The sequence below is a fragment of the Monodelphis domestica genome, chromosome 2, assembly GCF_027887165.1.
Source record: "Monodelphis domestica isolate mMonDom1 chromosome 2, mMonDom1.pri, whole genome shotgun sequence".
In the NCBI taxonomy this organism is placed as follows: Eukaryota; Metazoa; Chordata; class Mammalia; order Didelphimorphia; family Didelphidae; genus Monodelphis; species Monodelphis domestica.
The window spans coordinates 163,256,868-163,280,167 of record NC_077228.1 but is presented as its reverse complement, the minus strand read 5'-3'; the positions used below and the strand labels follow the sequence as shown (position 1 = coordinate 163,280,167).

The following is a 23,300-nucleotide window of genomic DNA, read 5'->3' as shown; positions in this document are numbered from 1 at the left end:
GGCGAAGGGACAATGGGGGCCGGAGGGGGACACCGCCGGGGTGGAGGGACGCAGGGAGGGATGAGGCAAAGAAGGGAGCCAGGGAGACAGGAGGGGGGTGGGGGGAAAGGACGTGCACGGGTGGAGAGCAGCGCGCCCTTGGGCGGCGCTGGGCGCCAGGTAGGAGCGGGGAGCAGGCGGCGAGGCAGGGCTGAGTGTGTGGCCCGTCGGCCGTGTCCGCGCGTGGCTCTCTGAGGGGGTAGGCGAGTGGGAGGTGGAGGAAAAGAAAGGGGGGTTTTGAAAAAGCCTACAGCACCCGGTATTCCCAGGCGGTCTCCCATCCAAGTACTAACCAGGCCCGACCCTGCTTAGCTTCCGAGATCAGACGAGATCGGGCGCGTTCAGGGTGGTATGGCCGTAGACGCTCACACCCTCTCCCCGCAGCCCCTAGAGCTCGCGCAGCTCGCGACGCCAGCGCCTGGGCCGCCGCCCAGCCCCCCTCGAGCCCGCCAGGCGCCCGCGCCGCTGCCCCTTCGGCCGGCCCGGAGCCACAAGCCTCGCCCCGCCACCAGGTTCAGAAATGCCCAGGGCTTGCGACAGCCGGGGCCCGCCAGCCAGCCGGGAGGAAGGACAGGGTCCCTCTCCGGTCCGCGCCAGACCCCGCGCCCCCGCCGCGCCCCCAACGCGTCCCCGCCACGCCCCCCACCCCGCGCACCGCCTCCCCGCCTCCCCGGACCCCTGACACCGCCACCCAGGGCGCGGACAAGCCAACGCGCTCCGGGTTTGCCGGTGTGTGCGTTTTCGTGTTCGGTTTTGCGTGTGTGTGAGTGTTTGTGGTTGTGTCTAGAGGATGAAGTTGTCATTCACTGGTGAGCCTAGTAGGAAACTTCCAACCATATTTTTATGTGGAAGGCATTTTGGTTTCTTTATCCCTAAGTCTATGCATATTCAGTACAAGGGAAAGTAAGGCATTCCCTCTCATGAGCAGATATAGTCCTTTTCTTTAAATATTGAAGATCTGACAAGTTCCTATTACCCTGACTACACATGGGTAAAATGATATATCAATGCACCTGTCCCATGAACTATCTCACTAATATCACATTTATTCAGCATCAATAAAGAGTGAAGATCATTTTCTTATTATTTTGTATCTTTACTTTTGATCTTTGATGAAACTTTTTACTCTTGAATTTGCTAAATGGAAATGAAGATCTTTCTTATCATTTTTACATCATTATTGCTGTTACATTTAATTTTGATATTTGATTTGGAATTCATTTTTGATTTGTTATTTGACTATGCTCACTATTATTTTTGTTTGTTAAGTTTATAATTTTATTGTAACATGATACCTTCGTATTTTATTTGTTAAAAAACAAAAAAGGGGAATATGAAACATACCAGGCATGACAGTATGGTTGATGTATTAAATACTTGATCAGATTAGTTAATGATCAATGTATAGACAGTTGTTAGAGCAGGAGAATTCCTGGGCCTAAGCCACAAAGGCTTAGCCCTCACCTTGTCAAACCTCATTCATTTAAAAATCGCATCTCAGGTGAATTCCCACCTCCTCTAATCATATCATTGTCTATTCAACCAATGTTAAGACCTTAGTGCTATGTTACTTATTCATTGATCGCCTCTCAATCCACAATAAATGCTGGGGTGAGAGGGGAGGCTCTCCCTCTTGATTCCTGCAAAGTTGGAGTTCTTTCTTCTGTCTCTCTTTGTCTTTCTTAGCTCCACTCTTCGCCTCTGCTGTCTATCTTGGAATTCTTACTTCCACGTGTTCTCTTATTTCTCATGTTTTCCTGTTATTAATTTTCCAGGGAAATATCACAGGAGCACTGCTGCTCTCCATATCAATTATTTTGTCTGTGTCTCTTGATTTATCACCCATTTTCCTCAGACTCCTTCCTCCTTCTCAAATTAAAACCCACTAAGGAAAAATTATATAGAAACCGCTGGATGGAATGCTATATGAGGAAATGGACTTCAACAGACACGTGCAGAAAAAGCGGACAGATCCCTGGGCTGTTCTAAGTCAAACTAAGCTATCATTGGTACAGATGAGATGCAGGAAAGTGACATAAAACCAGGTATATAAGACAGGTCATTTACACTCTCTCTCTCTCTCTCTCTCTCTCTCTCTCTCTCTCTCTCTCTCTCTCTCTCTCTCCTTCTTTACTTGGAAAGGTGACTCTGGCTGGCAGCGTGCTAGGCAGTTTGACATCTTGGAGTGGTGGCAGTTATTTGTCTGGGTTTGGCGGTGTAACAGTTAAAAGAGTGGTTGCCTTAAACTGTGACCTCGAAAATATGGTTTCAAGATTTTGAATTGCCAAACTGTAAAGATAATTTTTTGTGTCTTGATTTTATATTAAAAATAAAGTGGTTGCCATGGGGAAAATTCCCAAATATTAAATATACCCAAGTCAGCTGGGGTTTATGGAGATTTTAATTAATACAATGAAAGAATTAAGAAAAAGGAGAGAGAATAAGAGAAATATAGCCTGAGCCTTAAAAGAGAGACTAGTAAGTCTTTAATCAACTCACCACAAGATTTATCCCAAGCAAGATACTAGTGTTCAGAGAGCCAGGTACTCCAACTAGTCCAAGCTCCAACTAAGCTAACAAAGCTGAATTCATTTCAGCCATGGAGAGAGACCAGCCTCCAATTCAGCTACATAGCTGAATCACCTTTTTCAGAGGCCTTTATGACCTCCTTTTAAAGAGAATTTTCTTCTATGTCACCTCCTTTAAGTTCTCACATCTACCAATCACAGTAGATATTTTCACAGGACTTACCATTCTTAATTCACATCTTCTTTAGTTCTCAACTTCTCTGGGTAGACTAAAACTTCTGAATAAGTTCACACCTCTTTGCCCCTTGCAAGTCTGCAAGTTGCCTGACCTTTTAGTGATTAATTTGACCTTCATAGGTACTTAGCACCCTTTTGTATTAGATCTAAAAAATAGACCTAGCTTAAGGGCTTTTGCCTCACTATAAGTATGAATTAAGTACTTTTTCATTGTTCATTAAGGAGTTTTACAACTTTATCTTCCCCTAAAGTATGCTTAAGTATGGGTGGAGTAATGTTAGAGTTGTCACATTCCTGATCAAGTACCTGCATTGTTTAAAATGGGGAATGGTCCTAACCAAATATTCTAAGGTAGAGTCTGAGAATTTTTAAGATTCACAAGTCTGAGAAATTTTAAGATTCACAGCCGTGAGTTTGCCCTTGAGCTGATTCAGGTTTGGGCACCTTGGCTGAGCCCTTTTTGGAGTTCAGGTTGATTTCTTCCTCCTTTACACTCCAAAACCTTACTTTCTAGATCTCCTAATCTTCCTGCCCAGTACTAGCCTGGCAGGAGAAAGCCTACTCTTTTCCTTTTTCCTTCTTCTTAAGCTCCTCCACTATATCAATTAAATCACCATAAATTTCCAGCTGACTTGGGTATTTTATTATTTGGGATTTTCCTTAGTGACCAATTAAATTTTAGATTTTAAGTCACAATGTTAAAATTATCCTTTACAGGTGATTAAATCTAAAAATGGGCAGGGGAGTTAATCTTTACAATGTAAGAAGTATTTGGAAATGTCCAATTGAATTTGCATGTTGGTCTGCATTTCAGCTTTAATTTTCTGTATGGTAGTATTTTTTTGTCATAACATTTAGGATAAGGAAAATAAAATTTCCTAGGGGCACAAGGAGAAGGATGCAATCTGAAACCTTAAAGGTCCCTAATTGGATAAAAGCCAGAAGGATTTCTTGCAGAGTAGCATCCATGGTGGCTAGCATTGTGATCAAAACGGTAGATGAAAGGAAAGGGGGAAAGGAGATACTTTTTAATGTATATACCTACATACATATATAATATATCTATAAATGTTTATTATTTTGTTTTTATTTTTTAAATTATTAGTGATGAGGATAGGGTAAGGGGAGGGGTATTTATTTTATTTTATTTTTATGATTTTGTTGGATTTTTATTTGTAAAATAATTTTTTTGCTATTTTATTTGTTGTTGATGCCCTCTGGTGGCAGAAAATAGCCACTGCAGCTCAGCAGAAAAAGGAAAAAAATTAAGTGTTCAATACTGACTTCTAGTGGCCATGAAGCAGCACTACATCAGGGAGGGGTTAGGGGTATGGTGAGGGTGGAGGGTGGAAATAAAGGGGCGTGGTCAGGGCGAGGCTTTCTGCCAGAAACCAAAATGGAGATTTTTGGCTGCAAAGCTGAGCGAGGTTTGGGTTTGCATCTGTTCCTAAAGCAAATTGCTCCAGAGGGAGAGAAGGAAGCAGAGCAGATAGGGTCAAAGCAGGGAGGGAGGGAGGATCAGGACGTAGGCTGGGGTGGGTGAAAAAAGGCCAGGACTCCCCCTCCTCTCCACCAAGGCAAAGAGCCCGGCAGAGGTTAGGAGGCAATCTTCTGCCTGGCAGAGAAAAGGCCCCCCCCTCCAAGCTGGGCTGGGGCTTGGGAGGTAGGTATTTTACTCCCCAGTTGGCACTAAGATAGGCACAGCAACAAGAAGGAGCGGGATGTGGAGCAGGACTGGGGAAAACAGCAAGATCTGGGATGGCTGAAAGGACAGTTCCTGCTGCCGCGGAAAGCGTTGGGGGCTGGGGCCAGGTTAGTCAGGCTTTGTGTACTGGTAGCTGCTGGAAGCCTGGGGCGGCAGTAAGCCACAGCTGGGCATTTTTGGCGGCAGCAGGACCACCCTGGCAGGAAAAAAAACTGGCTCTCAGTAACTGAGAAAAGCCTAGCAACTTCACTAAGGGGGTTTGAGTAGAGAAAACTGAGAATTCCGGTCCCTTTGTAGGTGGCCAAATGTAAATTTAAAAAATTAATATTCAATCTTCCAAGTATTATATTTAATAGTATTTATTAAAATTTAACTTGAAGCAAAAGAAAACTAAAAAGCTAGAGAACCAGGGAGAGCTCACCAGCCTCACATATCAAAAAAGAGGGGGAGGGAAGAGCCACAAAAACTTATATACAAACATAAAAGACTCAAGCAGGAAGGAAAAAGGAATTTTGGGAGGAGGGAAGAATTCTGGGAGATGAAGTCCAAAAGATACATGTTTTTTACTTTAGTTAAATGAACAAGTACAACATTCATAAAAGAGGTACTTTTGCTTTTTATTCCTTTGCTTTTTGTCATTACTAAGCATTGGTTCAAAGATCTAAGGTCTCCAGGCCTAGTTCTCTACACACTGAGCCACCTAGCTGCTCCAGATTTTTAGAGGGAGACTATTATTATCAAGGACCATCAGTAAATGCTGTCTGTAGCAGATGGGATTTTAGGTACCCTGAGTGAAGGTATAAACTTCCATGCTCTAGAAACACCCAGGAAATATACAGACTTGGGAGCTGCATTCTGTCTCCCCCCCCCCCCCCCCCCAAGAACAGGAAAGGCATCCAAAATTATAAGGAGAATAGGCTATAAGAAGACAAGGTGGGAAGATCACAGGTTAAGAGAGGTTTTTATAGTTTATCTCAAAGGTAAAGGGGAGCTACTGGTATTTAACAAATAGATGTGATACTGAGAAGTATCAGGAAGGCAGGAATAGAATGAGGAGGAAGCAGTGTATAAAAAACAAGAGAAGAAAAAAAGGTGATTGAGTGTCAGAGGGATTTCAAGCAGAAAGAAAGGTGTATAGTGTAGAAAGGAAAGAGAGGAAATGGGTTGAAATACAAGTCAGAGATCGATTTTGCAGAAGTTGGTTTGGCCGCATGCTAGGAACTTGACAGTATCTGGAGAGAGGATTTGAAGGAAAACTTAGGAACTGAAGGGGCTTTTGCTTTCTGTCCCTGGAGCCAAGTGGAGAGGAGGTAGCTGATCTCTGTTGTTCCGGCTGTGATAAAATCTAGTGAGGTTAGAGAGAATCGTTTATGACATGGGTACTGTACCCCCAGAAACCCAGGCAAACTATTATCAGGGAAACACCCTTACTCCCTTACATCCGTGACTCTGAGCCTAAAAACACCCAATGACCCCTCTAGAGTCCTGAGATGACTATCTTCCTTTGATAGTCCTCTAGATTTAAGATGGACAGAAAGATGCACCTCCAGGCTACACCTCCATCCTATCAGACATCTGTTTGTTCCCTAAAACTAAGGAATCTTTATGTCCCCAGGCAGACCCCAGTATGGTCACCCCACCTCATGCCTGAGTGACTCTCTTGTAAAAAGTATACAATCCACAGAACTGATGTTGGGGGTGGGGGACAGCCTTTCCATTCATGCAGTCCTCCCAAGGAACTGCTCCCCATCTTGCTGTTCCACCTTGCTATCCTCCTGGCCATTCTCAACCTTACCTCCTAAATTAATAAATTTCTCCTTTTGTTTTTAAGCTAAGTTTTGGAGTGTTGCATTCTTGCAAAAGGTATCCTTCCTGAACCCCAGGGGTACACATCTGCACCCCATAACAGTTTAGACCTTCTGGAAAGTACCTTTCCTCGAGAAGATTACATTGAAGATCCTTATAACAACAAGCCTGAACTGATCAAGAGACAGTGTTGGTGTGAGAGCTGAGGCCAAGCTCAGGGCCTGGGCCAGCTGGGTTGAACTCAAGTCATCAAGAGTTCATTCCTCCATCATCTAAAGGTTAAAGATTGTTACATCTTGGCAAACCAACAAAGGAGGATTAATTAGTTAGGTATAGACAGTAGGTATAGACAGTTGGGCTTGGAGATCTTAGCCAGAAGCAGGAAAGGGTTTAGGGAGAGTCAAGATAAATTAAGAATTTCCCATGTAGGGAGGAGAGGCTAGTGAGACTTTTTTTTTTTTGGTCAGGCTAATTTTTATTTTTATGAGAGGGGTCATTGTGGTTGGGGCGTATGAGGAAATGATTATGAAATAGAAAACAGATGGGGTTGGCTTCTAATACAATCATCAAGAGGCACTAACTCAATGATAGTGAAAAATGGCTTACACTCTTGTCCATTTTGATTTTCTTTGCTCTAAGTGGAGATAATAATGCTTGTCTTACCTACTTCCTAAGCCTGCTGCAACAATAAAACGGCAATAGTGAAGTTTCTTTTCATAAAGTTAAAAGTACTATTCTTTTGGCGATGAGCAGAAACAGCTCCCAAATGAGTTCTACGTACATCACCTCATTTATCTTCATAACAACCATAGGCAGCGCCAGCATTGTTGTCCCCACTTTACAAATGGAAGCACTTCTAGGGAGGAAATGACAAAGTAATAGATCCAGGGCTGTCTTCTGACTCCAGACACTGTAGTGGAACCCGCTCAGTGAATACAATTGTGATTTGATTTTGTCCTCTGCCTTCCCAAAGAACTGCCTTGGTAAAAAGTATTACTGTGTGTGTGTTGTCAAACCCTTCCCTTCTGGCTCAGAATCCATACTAAGTATCAGTTCCAAGGCAGAAGGGCAGTAAGGGCTAGGTGATGGGGTAAAGTGACTTGCCCAGGGTCCCACAGCTATAAAGTATCTGACACCAAATCTGAACCCAGGACCTCCCATCTCTAGGCCTGGCTCCCAAACTACTGAGCCACCCTGCTGCCTCCATCAGCTAGTGAGACTTCTTCAGAGTTAGGGAAACCCTGTTCCTTGATCCTCCTTCCTAATCCTTTCATTTTATTATCAATAAACCCTTTACCTGTTTACTAACATTGCTTGTAGGCCCCATTGTGCACTGGTCCCAGTAAGTGAGGCCATTGGCCTTACTTTACTGAGGGACACTGAAGGTTCACATACACCTCAGTATACTATTTCAGGTGCCATGCCAAATGATGACCAGATAATGGAATTTCTATTTTTGAAGTAAATGTTAGCCAGGATCAAGGGTATAATCAAAGGTATGTGTAGTTCTGGTGGAATAGAATAATCATGGGAAAGTGAATAGTTAATTGTGTTAGTTATCAGTTAGGGTGTAGAAAGTGGCCTTGATATGTTTGTATAAGTCCTCTAATATGAAGGAAGGATTTGGGAAGTTTGTGAGTCAGGCACTGATCTCATTAAGGTAGGATTGAGTGAATTTCAAAAAAGGAGAGGGTAAGGAATGAAGATGGTAAGACAGTTTCAAGAGGCGAGGAGGAGCAAAGAGCATTCTGATTCCCTTACTAATAAATGTTGGAAAGTGTGGCACGTTTCACACCTTGGCTTAAATAGCATAATGAAATGACTCTACTTGTAATAGTTTAAAAGGTCTCCAAATTGTAACCATTAAAAATTAAATTATGAGGCTGTTAGGAGCTTTATTACCTCAAAGTAGTGAAAGTAAAGGAAAGAGGTAGAGAGCAGTTGCCTAGTTAAATATCCTAATTGTTGTTCTAATGAAATCCAGCTCACCACTGACAGGGTTCTAATCTCCATCTAGAAGGGCTCAAAAGAGAGCCTTCAGGTTCCGGTTTCCAATCAGAAGTCTGTGCGAGTCTCTTCAGCAAGTCACCAGTGTAAGATTGTATCTCCAGCAAAAGTGTCACCAAGGTAAGAATGTGTGTTTAAACCTCTGGTCATGCCTTTATAAGCTGTTTTCTCCACCCACCATGTTACGTCTCAGGAACCAATCAGTTCCTTAATTTGTTGGGCACTGCCCGGGCAAGTGCTTGTGTGATCAATTCCCTGTCTCTTTGGTTTCAACTTCCTTTCACTGTGGGCATGTGTATCCTTGTACATCTCAAAGGACCTCCAGGTCCCTGATTGATTAAATTAAAAGAGAGGGGAATTCCAAGTCCCTGATTGATTAAATTAAAACAATGGGAGATGAATTCCAATCTCACACACTCATAAAAGTAAAAGAGAACTTAGCTCTTTCTTTGGGAAAACTTTTTCTAAATTTTCTTTCAGTTAGCAAAGTTTTGTCCAACCATCCCTTCTTACAACCAGTAGCTATGTCCTTAGAACAAACACTTTAGCTCTCACAGATTTCCTTTTGTTACAGATTCAAGGCATATTATACTTACATTTTCTGTTTTTTAGTTATATATCTTGTCAGTTCTGGTAGGTAATTTAATTATTATTAGATCACTATTTGGTAATAATAATTTGGCATTTAAATTTATTTACATGTATTCTTTTATCGTGGTATTTTCAGGCAATTGTTTTTAAAAGAAGGCATACAATTGGAATAGATGACCAACCCCTTTCCATAGCTTTCTTTTAATATTTAAACATTTTATTTTCTAAGTTACACATTAATGATGAAATCTACAGAAATGGAATACCCTCATATAAGAAGCTTCGAGTTGGTAGTGAAGTAGTAGTTGTGCTATATTTTTCCGATTGAATATCCAAAAGAATATTTTATTCAAAAACACTCAGGGAAGATGGTACAAATGCAGTTTTTAGCATCAGAGTTCAAAGGGCCCACACTCATTACTTCAGTTGAATATCTTTTTCTCCTTTATTAGATACTTCTAAAGAAGCTGAGTCAGATGGATGAAAGGTAATGTATTTTCTTCTGAATTCCTTCTCTGTTTTTAAATAGAGTCAATCTGCAACATTCTTCATCATCCAACTGTAAGAAAAGACTAAAGTCTTGCTGTCACTGGTTTTCCTATGGGTGTCTTAGAACCTAAGGAAAGGGTAAGAAGAAAGTGCTCATTATGGGGCAATGAATTAAATTGCTTTCATGTCATTGTTTCTTTATGTAGTATACTATTTAGACATTACTCCTCAAGAACACCTCAACATAGGAAGAACAAGAACATCAACATAGGAAGTTGATTCTGAATTCTATTTCTTTTTAGTTTATTTAATATAGAATTTTTTCCATAGTTACATGAATCATGTTCTTTCTCTCTCCTCCTCTTATCCCCCTCCCATAGCCAACAAGCAATTCCATTGGGTTTTACATGTGTCATTGTTGATTCTGAATTCTATATGTTCTGGCAGGTCCTATCAAATCAGAAATGTATACAGTATTGGCTGATGATGAATATTTGTCTAAGTACCAGAAACTCATGGTTAGACTGGTCCCCACATTGACGGAATTTTCATTGAACTCTGAAGGTTCTCCCACTAAGTATCAAAAAAGGGAATTTCAACCCAGGTTTTCCCCGAGTGCAAATTAACACTCTCTTCATTGCCTCCCAGTATAAATACCAAAATAAGTACATTATAAAAAGCTATCACCCCTCCCTTTTATTTTGAGGCTAGATCTCCATGTTGCCCAGAATGGAAGTTTGGTTTCCCCCATGAGCCTGATCTCACTACTGAAGGGGACAGGAGCTTTGATCTAGGTTGGTTGGCCCCTCAAGGGCAACTTGGTGGCCCCTGGACTTGCAGAGTTGCTCATAATGGTGATGGACTTAGTGAGGATACCCGATCAGTTTAGCTTTTCTGCAGCTTATAACTCCTAGCTCATTATCCTTCTTTATGAGCCTCCCCAGTAATTTGCAGGGATTAAAGGCATGTGCTACTATAGCCAACTATCATTTTTTGATAAATTGAACTTACCAAGCATTTCTTCTAACTTTATAGTGGCTTCATCATTCACCTTATAAGTAGTACACTCATCAACTCTAAGAGAAAAGTTAATGTTACTTCATTAAAAAAAAAACAACCAAGAAGCAAATAATAGTTGTTATAGCGTTATCACTGCTGTACAGTGGCAACAATTACAAATTGTCTCACTCAGAGAAATAACAAAGTTTGCTAGGGCAGCTAGGTGGATCCATGGATAAAGAGCTAGGCCTGCAGATGAGAAGTCCTAGCTTCACTTCCTAGCTGTGTGACCCTGGACAAGTCACTTAACTCCAACTGCATATCCCCTACTGCTCTACTGCCTTGGAATTGACACTTAGTATCAGTTCTAAGACAGAAGGATAAAAAAAAAGACTGCTGACATTATTCAAGTAATGCCATTTCACAGGAATCCTCCTAAAGTCCAGCAGTTTTTCAGTTCTCACCTTCCCCTTCATTTTTCTGACCCTAACTAAGAAGGACAAGGTAGGTACCTAATAAAAGGGAAATCCCATTAAGAAGATTAACACATTAAGTGTTATCTATCATTTATAACCTTGGAGTGAATGAATTTACCAAATCTGACTCGGAAAGCAGATTTCCATGGGGGAAAGCAGGGAATGAAGAAATGAGGCCACTGAGTCCTGAAGGAATAGGACTGATTTAAAAAACACACAAAATCACCAGAGAACTGAAAGATGCACTTTTCGGTTGCAACATTGTTCAAGATGAGCCCTAGACCTCCTATATGTTTACTAATACTAATACTAACTAGTTCTTGGAAGCCTAGGGTTGTCATATTAATCTATCCAAGCAAATATTAGGTGACTGAGTTATTCACAAAACATGTGTGATGATTAACCCTATATGGTTTTCTTTTGATACAAAGTTGACAGGTCACAGATTTGCTTTTTTTCTTTTTTAAATATTCATTTTTCTTGGCTAATTTAATCAAGGGAGAATCTTTGTGTCCATAATACCAAAGGGCTGCATGTTTGGTTGATTAGTCATTGCTACACATACACTTAAGTTCTCTTCAAGTGTGAAAAGAAATATATTATATCAATATATTTGATCATGATGGGAGCTTTGATCTAGGTTAGCGGGCCCCTCCTGAGCAATTTGGTGGCCACTTGACCCCAGGGGCACTTCGTAATGGGGATGGACTTAAGTCAGGACACCCGATCAGTTTAGCTTTCCTGCAGCTCAACTCCTGGGTTAGAACTTATGTCATGCTACTTACCCTTTGCACTTTGTTACCGCACCCAGCCGAACAAAAGCCGCTAATGCGTTTTTGTACAGGTCAGAAGAAAGCAACTCATAATACTGACAGTCTCCTAAAAAAGAAGGCAAGTGAAAGCCAATGGACTTTTTGGTAGCTTGTTAAAAGAAATTGCCTACCATTGTGACTATAAGACTGACCTGATTCAAGGAGATAGTAAGTAAAGTTTCTGAGTCCAGTGTGGTACTGCTGCTCAGTGAAACTTTCATTTTCTTCTTTTAGGAGATACTGGCAAATTTTCTGAATTTTTAGGTGGAGGAAAAGAGAAAGACAAAAAAAAAGATTCTTAAACACCATCAATGACTATTTTATTTATTTTATTTTATTTATATTTTATTTTTTTATATGTATATATCATATATATATATGTATATATATATATATATGATAGAAAAAGTGTGTAATTATTCTCCTCATTTCTGTCAAGAGTTAGAGGTACTGCCAAGAGATCTTTCTACTCAAAGATCAATCATAGAAGGAAAGAGAATTGGCCCCAGAGGGGCCATAGGAACAATGGGTAAGGTTGCAGAGGTAGCAACTTTCATCACAATTAAAGGGAAAACTTCATAACCAGAGAATTAATTCAAAATTAGTGACCTGCCTCAGGAGGTACGGGGTTCAAAGTGAAGACTAGCTAACTAAACATAGATGATATTTTCAGTTAACAGTTTGGACTAGATGCCTTCAGGGTCTTGTCTAACTATGAGATTCTGTGAAATAAAGTGAATGGATCATCCTGTATGTAGGTGTGAGACCTCTGATTAAGAAAAGCTTTACAGAAATAAAATCTCAACAATGAACCTAAATAGGTTGGAAAGATACTTAGAAGTTGTTGTTTTTTTAAACCCTTACTTTCTGATTTAGTATCAATTCTAAGACAGAAGAGCAGCAAGGACTAGGCAACTGAGAGTAAATGACTTGTCCACAGTCACACAGCTAGGAAGAGTGTGAGGCCAAATTTGAACTAGGTCCTCCTGACTCCAAGCATTCTATCCATTGTGCTATGTAGCTGTCCCCAATATGTAGATGTTTTAAAACATTCCCATAGATTACTGAAAGAAGGCTGCTTTTTCTCTTGTATGGCTAATCTTCAGTACACACTTCTTGACAAGTTTTTAAAAAATCTAATAATTTTTGAACCTGTATAAGAGGCAGCTCAATGAGGCATTTATGTGTAGAGGCTATACCTATTTTGAAACTTCTCTAGTCAACTATCCTAGCCCCAAAATGCTAGTGAAAGGGCAATCTCTTATCAAAGTATATTATCTGATAGGAAGCAGGTTAGATTTTGGGGAAAAAATATCTTTAGTCTTTGGTAGGTTGGAAGAAAGAGAACATAAAAAAAGTACATACCTGATAACCTTCCACAAAAGGCTTAAAGAGCAATGCTAAAAATGATACCACAGCCTCTCCTTTCTCTGTAACTAAAATGCCTTTTGGGGTTACTTGAATGGCTTCATTTTTAGTAAGCAGGTAACAGCTTTCTTCAAAGTCCTAAAAAAGAGGCAAAAGGTAATAGAAAATCATACTTGCCAAGCTAAACAGACTACTACCCTCAACAAATGAAGCCAGTCTTTCTCCTCCTAGGAAAAATACCAACAAAATAGTTAATTGCACAACCTTTTAAAGGCTTTTTGATATTTAGAAAGTATTAGTATAGAAATGACAGAGAAAGAAATGGGTTTAAGGATAAGTGAAAAGGTTGGTTTTGCAGAGGTTGGTCTGGCCTCATGCTAGAAACTCTGTGATAGGAGATTCTAGAGTTTGGAGAGATTTGAAGGAGCACCAACCAACTGAAGTTATTTCTGTTTCTTGGAGATGAGGTAGCTGAGCTCTGCTGACCTGGAGATACCAAATCTGAAAGTGAGTTTGAAGGGAAATCTTTGGACTTTCTTGGAAGTACCTTTCCTCACAAGAAGAGAGACATCTATGAAGATCTTGTAAAATATTAAACCTTATCTGATAAAGACCTTGTTGCCAAGAGGCAGTTGTGGTATGAGATTTGAGGCCAAGCTCAGGGCCTGGCCCAGTTGGGTTGAACTCGGTCATCTAGGGTTCATCCCTGTTCCATCTTAAAGGACTTACCTCTTGAGAAATCATTTAGGGAGGATTTTATAGAATCAAATAGATTCAGAGAGGGCCTGGGATATTAGCCAGAGAAAAGTAGGGCTTAGAGAGCTTTAAGAAAAATAAAGGTTTCCCCATGCAGGGAACATAGAGGGAAAAGGAAGTAAGAATTCATAGTGTTAGGGAAACCTTGTTCCTTAATCCTCCCTTCCTAACCTTGTGTTTTATTAATAATAAATCTTCCATTTTTATACCTACAACTGCTTAGAGGCCTGGTTGTGTACTGGTCCCAGTAGGGGCCTTACTTCACCGAGGGGCACTAAGATATCCCATATATTTCAGTGTACCCTATTATTGCCTCCAAATCCAGGTCTAAATTTGTTCAGTTTAGCATAGCCAGATCATAGAATCTTAAATAGGAATTTTGGTCTTTGGCACTGGTTGATCCAGCATTATTTAGTTTTCTCCTTATCCATCTCCTAGTTTTATGGTCTCCTAACTTTTTAGATATTATGCTCCTGTCATTAAAAAGTTCTTGGGCATACCCTCCTGATATATAGTTCCATATGCTGTGTCAACATGGAATCTAGAAACCCCAAACTTGTGGCTTAGTGAGATCTGATGAACCCCAAGTTTCAGGACTAGCTTATAGGTTGGAGACCCCAAAGTTTGTATTTGTTCCCTTTTCCCATGGGAATCTACACTGAAGGAAATCCCAGGCTAGCAGTTTCAGATTGAGTGGGAGACCCTCAGGGGAATGACAACCTAGTTGGGTGAGACTAAGCATATGCTAGGGACCCTCTTTGTTTTAGGTAGTCTCCCCGATAGTATCAGACCCTTTCCCAAGAAGATCCACACCTGGGCAGGAACCATCCTTTAGTACCCGTTGTAAGTAGCCCCCTCTGTTATACCCTAGGCTCTAGCTATGATTCCTTTCCCAAGCTCGATTGTATCTAGTCAATGTAGTTTGAACACTCCCATTTTCTTTGTAGCTATAGCAACGTCAATCATCTTTCCCTGCCCCTGGATTCCTCAAATGGTATATAGATTCCCCAAATTCTTTTGTTCCCTGGAGTTGTCATCTAACATGGTGGCACTCCCAGGGTCCAGTGACCAGAGCAGCCAGAGTTCAACCCTTGGACTCTGTGCAGTCATGTGTGGCACACAGCTCTGTGTCGAGGCCTACTAGCGCTGAACCACTTTTGCCCTTGATTAAAGAGTGATTTTGACTATTTAATAGTTCTGTGTTTTTTCCCAGTCAACAGTGTGAACTTGACTGACTATAAGAATGGTAGTACCCTCAGGTAATTAAGAAGAAGTGTAAACCTCAAAATTCATTAGACTTATAAATGTTGGAAATTTCACCATTGGGATATTTCATACTTGGAAAATTTCTTACTGATAGTCTATTGGAATGGGAACCCCATTGGCATGGGAGGTTCCTTCTCTTCCCTTCTTAAGATTACTTTAGGACAGAAACCCTTTGCTGAACAACGGAAAGGACTTTGACCTATGCTTAAGCATAGAACAGGAATTTCTTTGAGTCTTGATTGATTTTAGAATTGATACAATGGAGATACTTGGAATAAATCTCCACCCTATTCAGTCCTAATAGGATTGAGTAAGGGCTGCAGCCTAGATCAAAATTTAATTATTCCAATCTCTACCATACTCAAGTTAACAGGATTTAGAAAGGGCTGTAGCAAAGGAGTAAAGATTTAATCATTTGAAAAATATGACCTTCAACAGACATGTGCAAAAGCCAGAAACCACTGGGCGGTCCTGGGTTAAGCGAGAGCCTCCATTGACAGGGAAATTGATGAAGAGTGATTGGTAGATGTGAGGACTGAGGGGAGGCAACTTGGATGGTTTCCTTAAAGATAGGGGGGTCTGGAGACTGGAGGTGGTTGAGTTTTTGGTCGGTGTGGTTCCTGGGCTCTGAGAAGCTTGCTCTGAAGGAAGCTGAAGGTGGGGGCCCCTGAGACTGTTTCTCCATTTTGGACACGTGAGTAATAGGGACTGGTCTCTTTTCTTTGCTCCAGCTATCTAAGGGCTTGGGCCTTTTGGCCCAGCCTAAACAGAAGGGGTATTTAAGCCCTATTCCCTTCTCTCCCCTTTCTCTCTCTCTCTCTATCTCTAATTCCTTTCTTACTCCTATTGTAATTAAACTCCAAGGCGACCTTAAATTAATATATATCAGTCTTTTAAAGTGATTCCCTTGTTACATTAGGAATGTGGGAAAAAAGATGACATCTGTGTTGCATATGGAAATCTATTCATATTTAGTTATGTGAATTTTAAAACTATTCAACCCTAATCAGACCCATCTGATTAGTTAGATTAGAAGATCTAATTTAGCTATTTCCTGATCAGTAACAATGGAGATATTTGGAATAACAGAATCTGGTCTTGGAAACTTTACATTTCTCCTCCCTTCTTAGTTTAACAAGATTTGGAAGGTCTGCATCAAACTCAAGGTTTAATTATCTGGGGAAATGACCTTCAACAGACATGCAAAAAAAAGGATAGACCTCTGGGCAGTCCTAGGTCAAGCTAGAGCCACCATTGGCACATGTGAGACGCAGGAAGTGAGGTAGAGAACAGCCTCTGGAGTTCTTGGGACTTCCTGTGAGGAGGGCAAGAGTTCAATTCGAGGCTAGTGCTTGAGGTTGGAGGAGCCCTGCAGATTGCTTTCCTTCAGATTGGTCACGTGAGTGATAAGGACTGATCCCTTTCCCTACCTTGGCTATCCAAGGCCTTAACGCCCACTTTGGCTCAGCCTGAGCCAAAGTGGTTCTGAGTTAAACTTCTTTCCTTCTCTCCCTTTTTCCTTCTCTCTCCCTCTAATGGGAATTTTCTTCCTCCTGTTATAATTAAAACACCACAAAAATTTGGCAGCTGACTTGAGTGTTTCATTTAGGAATTACATAAGTGAATTCCTTGGTGACCTTAAATTAATATATATCAGTCTTTTAAAGTGATTTCAATATCACACCTTATCTCCTAATCTCCCCACTCGGTACCAGCCAGGCAGGGGGGAGAAAACCTTTATCTCCTCCACTATCAATTAAATGAACACAAAATTTCCAGCTGACTTGGGTGTTCATTAGGATTTTATAAATAAAATCCTTGGCAACCAAAAAATATTATTACATTCAGTCTCAGCCATAATTTTAACTTTTATAGTTACACTATGAAACTTATTGTTCCATGGAAACCAGAAAGGTAAACTGGGGGTTAGGGGGGTGGGGGAGGATACAGAAGAGGAGGAACCACTGTCTTAAAGCATGAAGCCCATATACTGAAGAGTGCCTATAGCACCTAAAAGGTGATCTCTGAAGATGGATAGGATAGGATGGAAGACATAGTAACTTCTCGGATCTAGATTAGATCAACCTGATAAGTCAACATTTGCACAACCACAGGGTTAGTATAATGGGGGAAATCTGGTGATGTGAATGAAATGTGGATCATGGCATGACTTGCAAGGCCTGTGGTTAACTAATCAGATGGGTCATATCATCATCACACCCTCCCCACAATAGTAATTATAGATTTGACTCTAACATAACTCTTTCTTCATTCATTATGGCTCTACAGACCCCCACAGTAGGAAAAATTAAGGGAGGCTTCCAGCAAATATGGTAGATCCCAAATGTGGAATGTAGAGGGGGACATGAACAAGAATTAGTTTGAGTAGTGTCAACATGGAATCTAGAAACCCCAAACTTGTGGCCTATTGGGATTTAGTGAACCCCAGGTTTCAGGACTAGCTTGTAGGTTGGAGACCCCAAAGTTTGTACTTCTTCCCTGTTTCCATGGGAATCCACCCTGAAGGGAATCTCAGGCTAGCAGTTTCAAACTGAGTGGCAGAGCCTCAGGTGAATGACAATCTTAGTTGGGTGAGACTAAGAATATGCTAAGGGCCCTCTTTGTCTTAGGTAGTCTCCCCTACAGTAACAGAGACCCTTTCCCAAGAAGACCCACACCTGGGCAGGGACCACCCATTTAGTATTCATTGTAAGTAGCCCCTTCTGTTACACCCTAGCCTCTAGCTGATTCCTTTCCCAAGCTAGACTGTATCCAGCTGGGTAGTTTGAATACTCCTATATCCTTTGTAGCTATAGCAATGCCAACCATCTTTCCCTGTCCCTGGATTTCCCCCAAATGGTATATAGGTTCCCCAAATTATTTTGTTCCTCAGAGTCATCATCTAGCATGGTGGCACTCCCAGAGATAATATGTCCAGAGTCCAGGGTGTATACCCTGTAAAAGTTGTGGCGCCAGATTCTGAGTAAAGAATCAAATACTGGACTTATCCCTATCCTGATTAGACTTGGTTTTTCTGACTGTTTGATAGTTCTGTGTTATTTCCAAGTTAACAGTAGTCACGGATATGATTTGATTTTCATCACTGGAGAAAACTTTAGAACTGATGTGATCACAAGGTCTATTTAAGTGCCAGAGTACTACTCATAATTCTTCTTCCACTCCCCCAGGATTTTCCAAATGAACTTATATTCATTCACCTTTGGCCAATACATTTTTCCACTTTGCAAAGAAATCAATCGAGACAGTTTCTGCGACAATTTATACTATTTTAAGTTGTAATGGTCCCCCATCTATGTTCCTTTACCCACTTTGCCTTCTCAAAATATTCTGTATACTTTGAAAGACTTGGGAATTATGCTCAACACAATGACCAATCACAAATCCCACAAGTCCTGATGAAATAGGTTATCTACCTCCAGATAAAGAGGCAAAAGTCTCAAAGTGCAATATGAAATAATTTTCTTTTCTTTTGTTTTCCTCTCTTTTCAGGAATCTGTTTTGATTTGTTATAAATATTTGCAACACATTTTGGTTTTCTTGCCTTCTCAATGAATGGGGTGGGGGGGGTGGGGAAAGGGAAGGGAATAAACTAGGAACTGAAAATAAAATTGAATTAAAAAACAAAAGTTTGTTTAAATATGAGTAAAATGAGAATTGCTTTAAATCACATGTCATGCCATTTATAAAATTCAGTGTTTCTTATAATTAATACCCTAACAAGTCAAGAATCTGACTATATATATAGATTATAAACCTTAAATTTTCTTAGACTTATAAATGTTGGAAATTTCACCATTGGGAAATTTCATACTTGAAAAATTTCCTATTGATAGTGGGAACTCTATTGGAATGTGAACCCCTTTGGCATGGGAGGTTCCTCCTCCTCCCTTCTTAAGATTACTTTAGGACAGAAACCTTTTGCTGAATAATGGAAAGGGCTTTGACCTATGCTTAAGCATAGAGCAGGAAGTTCTTTGAGTCATGATTGATTTTAGAATTGATACAATAGAGATACTTGGAATGATAGAACCAGGTCTTGGAAAATACAATTTCCACCCCACTCAGTCCTAACAGGATTTAGGAAGGGCTGCAGCAAAGGATCAAGATTTAATTATTTGAGAATATTACCTTCAACAGACATGTGCAAAGCCACAGACCTCTGGGCTGTCCTGGGTTAAGCTAGAGCCACCATTGGCACAGGGAAGACATGGACAGTGATTGGTAGATGTGAGAACTGAGGGGAGGGAACTTGGAGGGTTTCCTTAAAGATAGAGGGGTCTGAGGACTGAGGAGGGTTGGTTGAGGAGGTTTTGCTCTGAGCGAGGTGGCTCTGAAGGAGGACTGAGGAGGTTGCTCTGTGGGAGGACCAGGAGAGAAGCCTGGCTCTGAAGGAGGAGAATTCTCTGGAAACATTTCTTGAAAGGAGGCTCTCTTGAAGGTGGAGCCTGAGGTTGGCATGAGAAGCCTTACCTAGAGAAATCTTGGGTGAGTGATAAAACCAACTGACTTATTTATTCATTCTTATTCCTTTCTTACTTTCTCTCTTTTTCTATTGATTAATCAGTGTATTATAAATTAAATTTCTCTATAAAACCCTGTTGGCTTGGGCATATTCATAAATTGGAAATATATTCCCTGACAACCATCTTATATTTATATAAAACCAAGACACAGTAGAAAACATATTTCAGCAGTCATAATTGATATATATATTTCCCTTGCTCCCAAACATTTTAATTATCACAAGATAGCTAATTAAGAAATGGCTCTCACAGGAGAGGCACACATACATTTCTAGATGAACTATGAATTAAGTCAGTCACTTTGGAAAGCAATAAGGAATTATGCTTTTAAAAAGTGACTAAAATGACCATACCCTCTGATCTAGAACTTCCAATGTGAGGCATATGGTCCCTGGGAGGTTAAGACAGAAGGGTCCCACATACACTAAAATATTCATGATAGTATTTCTTATGATAACAAATAACTAGAAACAAAGATGCCTAATAATTGAGGAAAGGTCAAATGATATAGTTTGAGAGAAACTCAGTTGATGTAAAAATAAAAGATAATGTATCTTTTGAAAAAATTACCATTAGTAACTAGTTATTTCTTATCTGTTAAGATTCTATATTAGGATTTCAATTTAATTTCTTGTGACGCTACTCAGTGCTCACTACATCTAGTGACTCTTCATATTCTTCTTATAGGAAATATTACTTATATAAAGTTAGAAGTTTCTATGTTGTCTCCAAACTTTTGGTCCCTTTTGTTTCCCGATCTTCAGCTATATTTCCAAAATATTTCCCCCAATCTTTCCCCTTCAATCCTCTATATCTACCTTCATAACAAAGGCTACACAAGTATTACAATAATATTGATGGAGTTTGAGGGTCTTATGGTCTTTATAGAATTTCTCTACCTCCTCATTCTTTGCAGTAGATTTTGGCCCATAAGCAAATATTATTTTCATGGTGGTCTTTTTGTTTTTTTTTTTAAAAAACCCTTACCTACTGTCTTAGAATCATTACTAAATATTGGTTTCAAGGCAGAAGAGCAGTAAGGGCTAGGCAACAGGAGTTAAGTGACTTGCCCAGGGTCACACAGCTAAGACATATCTGAGGCCAGATTGCAACTCAGGACCTCTTATCTCCAGGCCTGGTTCTCTGAGCCACCTAGCTATCCTCATGGTGGTCTTTTTGCTTAACTTTACTATGAGCATTGAAATTTAAGATGACTAAATATGTCCAAATAGGATGTCTTTTTTGCCTTTGGAAACATGATAAAAGCAACTCTGCTGATCCTTTTACTGGCTTTACTAAGAAGAAGCGGTAAAAGCTATCCTTCCAAGTAAGTTGAAATTCTTTCTTCTGCTGGCTTGTTTCTGTAGTTAGAATGTCATGATTGATAGTCAGTTATTCTGATAGTATTTTCATTAAGTTGCTTAACTGTGATCTTATATTTAAAATATGAGAGTAAATGTCTAAAAACCATTTGATTCCTAGCACCTTTTGCCCCATTTTTTGCCACTACTACTTTCACTGCAGAAGTGGGATTTGCACAGAGCCAAGGGCCATTTTGTATGGTAGAAGGGCCCTCTTTATATGGCCACCTTCTTAGAGGTTGGCTCGTGCATAGCACTTTGGGAGGCAGTTACTTATTTAAAACCACAGTTCTAAACTCCTATTCCAATATATCTCTAAACTAGAGGAGATCAAATTGACATGGGCACTGTACCCCCAGAAACTCAGGTGAACTATTATCAGGGAAACTCCCTTGCTCCCTTACATCCTGGTGACTCTGAACCTAGAAATACCCAATGACCTCTCTAGGGGCCTGAGATGTTTATCCTCTTTGATCATCCTCTAGATTTAAGATGGACAAAGAGATGAATCTTTATGCCTCCAGGCAGACCCCAGTCAGATGTCCAGCTCACCCCATCAAATGCCTGAGTGATTAGCACTCTAAGTCACGTTCACACCATGACATAGCATCTGTTGTGAAGAGTATAAAATCTCCAGAACTGATGTTGTCAGGAGGACAGCTTTTCCATTCATGCTGTCCTCCCAAGGAACTGCTCCCCCTCTTGCTGTTCCACCTTGCTATCCTCCTGGCCATTCTCAACATTACTTTCTAAATTAATAAATTTCTCTTTTTGTTTTTAATCCAAGTTTTGGAGTCTTGCATTCTTGCAAAAGGTATCCTTCCCAAACCCTAGGGGTATATATCTGCACCCCATAACAAAATCACACAGAACTTCAAAGCTATTGGCATTTAATTAAGCAGAATGTGAGGTAAACAGTGATGAACTAAATAAGGTGGTAAGTGTGTTTGGCATCCATGCCTGGAAGATGGTCCCTTTATGTTAAGAGAGACAAAGTCCTTTCCATTTTGCCCTTTACAAAATGTATAAAAACAAAAGCTAAGGAAAGGGAAAATGGATTGAATGATAAACAACCTAAAAAAATTAAAATCTCTTCTCAAATTAAGTTCATTGCCCTTCTCCCAACAAAGGGATGAGAGCTATAACCCACCTAAGGGCAGCACCCTCTGTCTGAATGGCCTGAGATATGGTAATAGCAAGAAGGATCACCTTTCAGTCCTTAAAGTGGGGGTAAAGGGAAGAACTGAGTAATTTTAAGTGATAATTATTCTTTTAAATCAAGGGTTATTAAACTGGGACCCACCTACTTAATGGGGGAAAAGAATTAAATATTTATTTCAGTATAAATGCCTTCTTTTGTAATCCTATGTATTTTATTTCATGCATTTAAAAATATTCTGAAAAGAGATCTATGGCCTTCACCAGACGATAGCCAAAGGGGGACATAAAAGGAAAATGGTTAAGAACCTCAGTATTATAGTATTTAAAGTATAGGAAAGGATACTACTCCTGATGAAGTTGAATGTTAATGAAATACTGCATTTTAGTTGATTGTGACCTTTTCCTTGTTCAAGATTCCTAGAAATGTTACCTCAAATTATGCTGGGCTAGAGATGTCTGAGAGCAAGAAAGAATGCCAATTTGGACATGTCCCTCTCTGAGTTAGATATTCTTGGATTTAGAAAACTGATAAGTCACATATAGTTTAGCCTCTTTCAGAACCTTGCCACACTAAGTAATTAATGTCACCAGAACTCAAGCTATATATCTGCTATTTGTTTATAAAGGCTTTACCTTTAGTGAATTTCCTGGAAAGAAGATGAATTCATCTGAAAACACATCACGTAGGAAGTCAAAGCAGCTGTAGATGTCCTCTGGAAATAAGTTAATTACCAAAGTTTACAATGCTCTTTTTTCAAGGCAGCCAACAAAAATCTTTAGAAAATATTAATCAATCTATGAAATAAAGTGCAACATTTTAAAGATGACATTGTTCTAAATCTTATTCATATATTCCAGGAAATGAGAATTCAGTTCTACTCAAAAAAGTTAAAAGTCAAACTAAGTTTATCTTGATGGCAGTAAAATTTATATAAGCTTCAATATCTATGACCAAATTCCCTCAGTACAGTCCAGTTTTTAAATAATTTTAGTAATTACAGCTAATGATTTCTATTTAGATTGAATTTGTAATCAATAATGCTTTAGGTTGCTCACCAAAGTTCCTTAAAAAGTCAGTTACCTCTCACATTTCCCTCCTAGTTATCATATATCAATGATTTCCTGATGAAGAAGGAAGGGAACTTTGGAACTACA

General features: G+C 40.0%; 2 protein-coding genes and 1 non-coding gene across 4 annotated transcripts in view; 1 reads left to right on the top strand and 2 right to left on the bottom strand.

Annotated features, from left to right (window-relative positions):
- Window positions 1-806, top strand: part of LOC103104467 (mucin-19-like) — a 43,822-nt gene extending 43,016 nt beyond the window's left edge. The window contains exon 33 of the mRNA XM_056814631.1: window positions 424-806. Within this exon, the coding sequence (XP_056670609.1) occupies window positions 424-806 (383 nt within the window). The remainder of the gene's footprint in view (window positions 1-423) is intronic.
- On the bottom strand, window positions 284-402 carry LOC130457606 (5S ribosomal RNA). Its single transcript, XR_008916911.1, has one exon. It is a non-coding gene; the product is annotated as a 5S ribosomal RNA (ribosomal RNA).
- An 8,302-nt stretch (window positions 807-9,108) lies between the features above and the next one.
- GNPAT (glyceronephosphate O-acyltransferase) overlaps window positions 9,109-23,300 on the bottom strand; it is a 63,422-nt gene continuing 49,230 nt past the window's right edge. For both annotated transcript variants that reach the window (XM_056816150.1, XM_007481627.3), the window contains exons 11-16: window positions 22,779-22,858; window positions 13,055-13,195; window positions 11,842-11,941; window positions 11,663-11,756; window positions 10,414-10,478; window positions 9,109-9,529 (exon numbers count right to left, since the gene is read on the bottom strand). In XM_056816150.1, the coding sequence (XP_056672128.1) occupies window positions 9,486-9,529; window positions 10,414-10,478; window positions 11,663-11,756; window positions 11,842-11,941; window positions 13,055-13,195; window positions 22,779-22,858 (524 nt within the window). In that variant the 3' untranslated portion in view covers window positions 9,109-9,485. The remainder of the gene's footprint in view (window positions 9,530-10,413; window positions 10,479-11,662; window positions 11,757-11,841; window positions 11,942-13,054; window positions 13,196-22,778; window positions 22,859-23,300) is intronic.